We start from the raw sequence: 3812 nt of genomic DNA on the forward strand, positions 1-3812 counted from the left end.
TATTAAACGAAGTAATTATTAGAACAACGTCAGTCTACATTAATCGACACATTCTTAGGAAATAGTGGGTTCACAGCGAATTATCAGAACTACTTCAGTAAGACAGTAATATCGTGCTTTACCTGGAAACCTAAAGCTGCACTAGGTATACATCACATATTAGCACAAAAACTTGATATTTTGAGCACTGATTGAAAATATACACATAACGTATCAATCGTACTTCCAGGTTGTGGTTCGGAGAGCTTGTTAGTCCAAATTAAGAACATTAGAAGCCAACGAAGATAAAAGCCAAGATTAGAGAAGCAGTCCTTGGTAAAATGACATGCACACAACAAAAGGTTCGAATTGTATTTTTGTGGTATCCTTGAACATAGCGTCTTCTCAACATGATGTAAACACACTAAGGCTGCGTTTACACTTGGCATTAAAGGGATAGTTCACCCAAAAATGAAAATTCTGTCATCATTTACTCACCCTCATGTCGTTCCAAACCTGTATGAGTTGCTTTCTTATGTTGAACACAAAACAAGATATTTTGAAGATTGCTGGTAATCAAACATTTTTTTTCTACTATGGAAGTCAATGGCAACCACCAACTGTTTGATTACCAGCAATCTTCAAAATATCTTCTTTTGTGTTCAACAAATTAATTCAATACATAAATAAATAAATTCAAATTAACAGCATTTATAATTTTACAAATTAAATTATAAGCCCCCTCTCTCGCGAACTGTCAGAAGAAAGATGGAGAACACCCGAGTGGAGTGCTAGTGAGATTCCTACACTTATCTTTGATTTGTAAAATGTCCCGCGACTGAAAATGCTTTTCAAAAGAAAACCCACCACTTCAGGTTGACTTTGCACCGGCCATTCTCTGCAGACTTATTTAAATATTGCGCAGGAAAGACAGATCCGATCGGTTATCCAGATAGAGAAATTTGAGACTTTAGTCTTTGCAACTTTACAGATCTTCTTTATGCACCAAGAGCTTGTAACACTCCAAAGAGAAAGGAAAAAATGAAATCGCATCATATGACCCCTTTAAACTATAAAAATATATATTTTTTAAACTAATAAATTTTTTTTTTTTCAGAAATGCCAGACCTTGAGTAAAGGAGGAGCAAACGGTCATGCAGAAGAAAGCAAGAATTTTCACTTAACACTTAAATGAAGAGAGAGACTAAGTTTGAGTTGGTAGCCATTTAAAAACGGCATCGTTTTTGAAACTGTTTTTCAAGGTCTTTGCAGAAAGTCACAAGGGATGAATTTTCACTGTTGTGTTGATGGCAACATCAGCCCCTCGACAATACACTCTTTACTTTTCTGTTCTGCATGGACAATTACAAGCTCTCGATGTATTGTGGACACCATTTATGGTCCGTTTACTCAATGGTTTTTACAGTCTTGGGCTTTTTCTTCAATGTCAGTGGTGTTATTGCATCATGTAACGTATACATTGTAATTTGTAGTAATGGAAAAAGGACATGAATGACTTTATAAACATATTCTGCCTTCTTCCTCTCATTCAAACTGTAAATTTAATTTAATTCTGTTTTTTGTTTTTTTTTGTGATGAGGCTGATTTCCTTGTGTGTGAGCGAAGGAATCATTGTCTTTGGGCACATGCTACTTCATTGCAAATGCCAGCCAAGACATTAGGCTTTCACTAGAGCTGCATTTGAAATCAGAACGGCATATTCAAAGCTCTTGCACTGATTCATCGGTAAACCCCCATTTTATGTGTTTTAGCTGCAGTTGTGCCCCTCACATAGGTTTATGTGTCAATCCCAACATGTTCCAAGTACATAGTCCTGTCTGTACACGCTGCATTATAAAATTATTTCAGGTTGGCAGTTAATATCTGTTGTGTAGCAGGCAATTGTACACTGGTTTCTTCCATATATGTAAAGAGAAGAGATTAAAAGAAGCATATGCCTCACAGCTGTACAGAACAAAGGGTAACTTATCAATAGATGACCAATTTGTGTTTGCACTCTTAATATCAATGCAGGTGTGACTAAAAGATTAAAACAATGCTGTGACCTGTCAATTCAGTTTATACATTTCAGTTTGTTAAATGCAGTGAGGTTTTTGTCTACATATTTCTAATAAACTGTCTCTAAACAACACTTTGAATTGTTTCCTGTATTTGTACATCAAGGATCATTTGCAGTAGTGTGTAGTATTGCAGACAATATTTATGTTCATTAAATTATTGGAAGCAGATTTTTTTATTAATTTTTTTAATGTAAACCCTTTCTACTCTAGGGTAAAATTAAATTAAAATGAGAAATTGTTACCCAGGTTTTCTATTTTACATTGTTTTGACGCCTGATTTCACAAAGCATGTGAAATTAACCTAATTCTAGATATGAGATTTATCGTGAACACTGCTAAAACTGATATTACAGTATGAAATATAGATTTATCAAATCGATGGCACGACAACATTTGTCGCTGCATCCGTAAAATAAAATAAACAGGTGCCGAAATATACAAATAAAATAAAGGTGCCGGAGCATTTTGTTCTTGCTCATGTAAAGAGAAAAACAGTCCTGCCTCCACAAGAGGACGCTATAGTTCCTTTTCTGCTAAACATTTTCTAGAAGTGATACCACATTCGACGGGACGACATCTGTTTAAAAGCTAAAAGTCAGTTAAATGCCTCTTTGGTAAGTAGCTACAGTATAATTTTAGAGTTGAGTACCAACTTTAGCACGATACATGCTAACATGCTAACTGAAGGTTTGTGCAATTAAAAATATAACTTTTCAAACTGCTAGAAGAACGAAAGTTTGGAACTATGGTTATCTGGAGCAAAAACAGTATCAGAAGAAAAGAAATAAGCCTATGAAGAGTATTGTACAAAAACCACTAAGTCACACTCCTTAGAGTCTTTTAAGGTTTTGCTCACACACTGAAAACATACACTATTAAACATTCACCAAATATTCAATATTCATCCCAGAATGAAAGAAATTACGTTTTCTTCACCAAATGTTCTCTTTTGTTCTGCCACATTAGCTGTGGAGAGTCCACGGATTCCAGCACCAACCTCCTGATTATCCTGATGGTGTGAGGTCTGGGTTCTGATTGGACAATTCTAATGCAGAAAGGTAAGGGTTCTACTTGAGCACTTAGTTTTCAGCCCTGGGGTTCTGGAATCCAGAAAGTTCCTCAGAGAACTGGCCTTTTTAAAAAACAGTTTTGTTTTTTCCCCCCAGAGGGTATGGTGTAGGGATGATTTTTTTGTTTGTTTTTCTTTGTGTCTGGAAGTTTTTATATATATATAAATGTATTTATATTTATGTTCTTTGGTCATATTTATAAAAATACATAGAATTTTGGACAAATTCCTCTTTCTTAGTCAAACTAACAATAAAACCACCTTAAAAGCTTTTTACTACCTTTCTATTATGATTTTTAAATGCTTTTCAACCTCCTTATAGGTGTCAAAATCACTGTTTTCTCCTTGTCGCACACCCAGACTTTTAAACTTCAACAATGAAAATACAGTTTAAAAATATGACTTATCTGGTAACTATTAATGTACCTGAATTAAGCACTAGTAAAATAATTAAAATACATAATAGTATTTAATGTGAGACCACGATCAATATTACTTTCTATACAAAATATAGCTGTCGCACAGCATGTTTGGAAATGACGTAGGTGTTTAACGACTTTGTGAATTGAGTTTAATGAGTGTGATGAGTTTAAGAATGTTTCTAATAAATATCTCTACTGTTTCTCTACATTCACGTTAATTCATTGTCATTTCCACAACACCCTGTCATTTCCATCACCACA

General features: G+C 34.5%; 1 protein-coding gene across 1 annotated transcript in view; it reads left to right on the plus strand.

Moving 5' to 3' along the window:
• Positions 1–2131, plus strand: part of LOC107716195 (prostaglandin E synthase 3-like) — an 11585-nt gene extending 9454 nt beyond the window's left edge. Inside the window, exon 8 of the mRNA XM_016522561.1 lies at positions 1097–2131. Within this exon, the coding sequence (XP_016378047.1) occupies positions 1097–1116 (20 nt within the window). The 3' untranslated portion in view covers positions 1117–2131. The remainder of the gene's footprint in view (positions 1–1096) is intronic.
• Positions 2132–3812: the final 1681 nt, after the last annotated feature.

This window comes from Sinocyclocheilus rhinocerous, unplaced genomic scaffold (assembly GCF_001515625.1).
Source record: "Sinocyclocheilus rhinocerous isolate Xijiao unplaced genomic scaffold, SAMN03320098_v1.1 scaffold148, whole genome shotgun sequence".
In the NCBI taxonomy this organism is placed as follows: Eukaryota; Metazoa; Chordata; class Actinopteri; order Cypriniformes; family Cyprinidae; genus Sinocyclocheilus; species Sinocyclocheilus rhinocerous.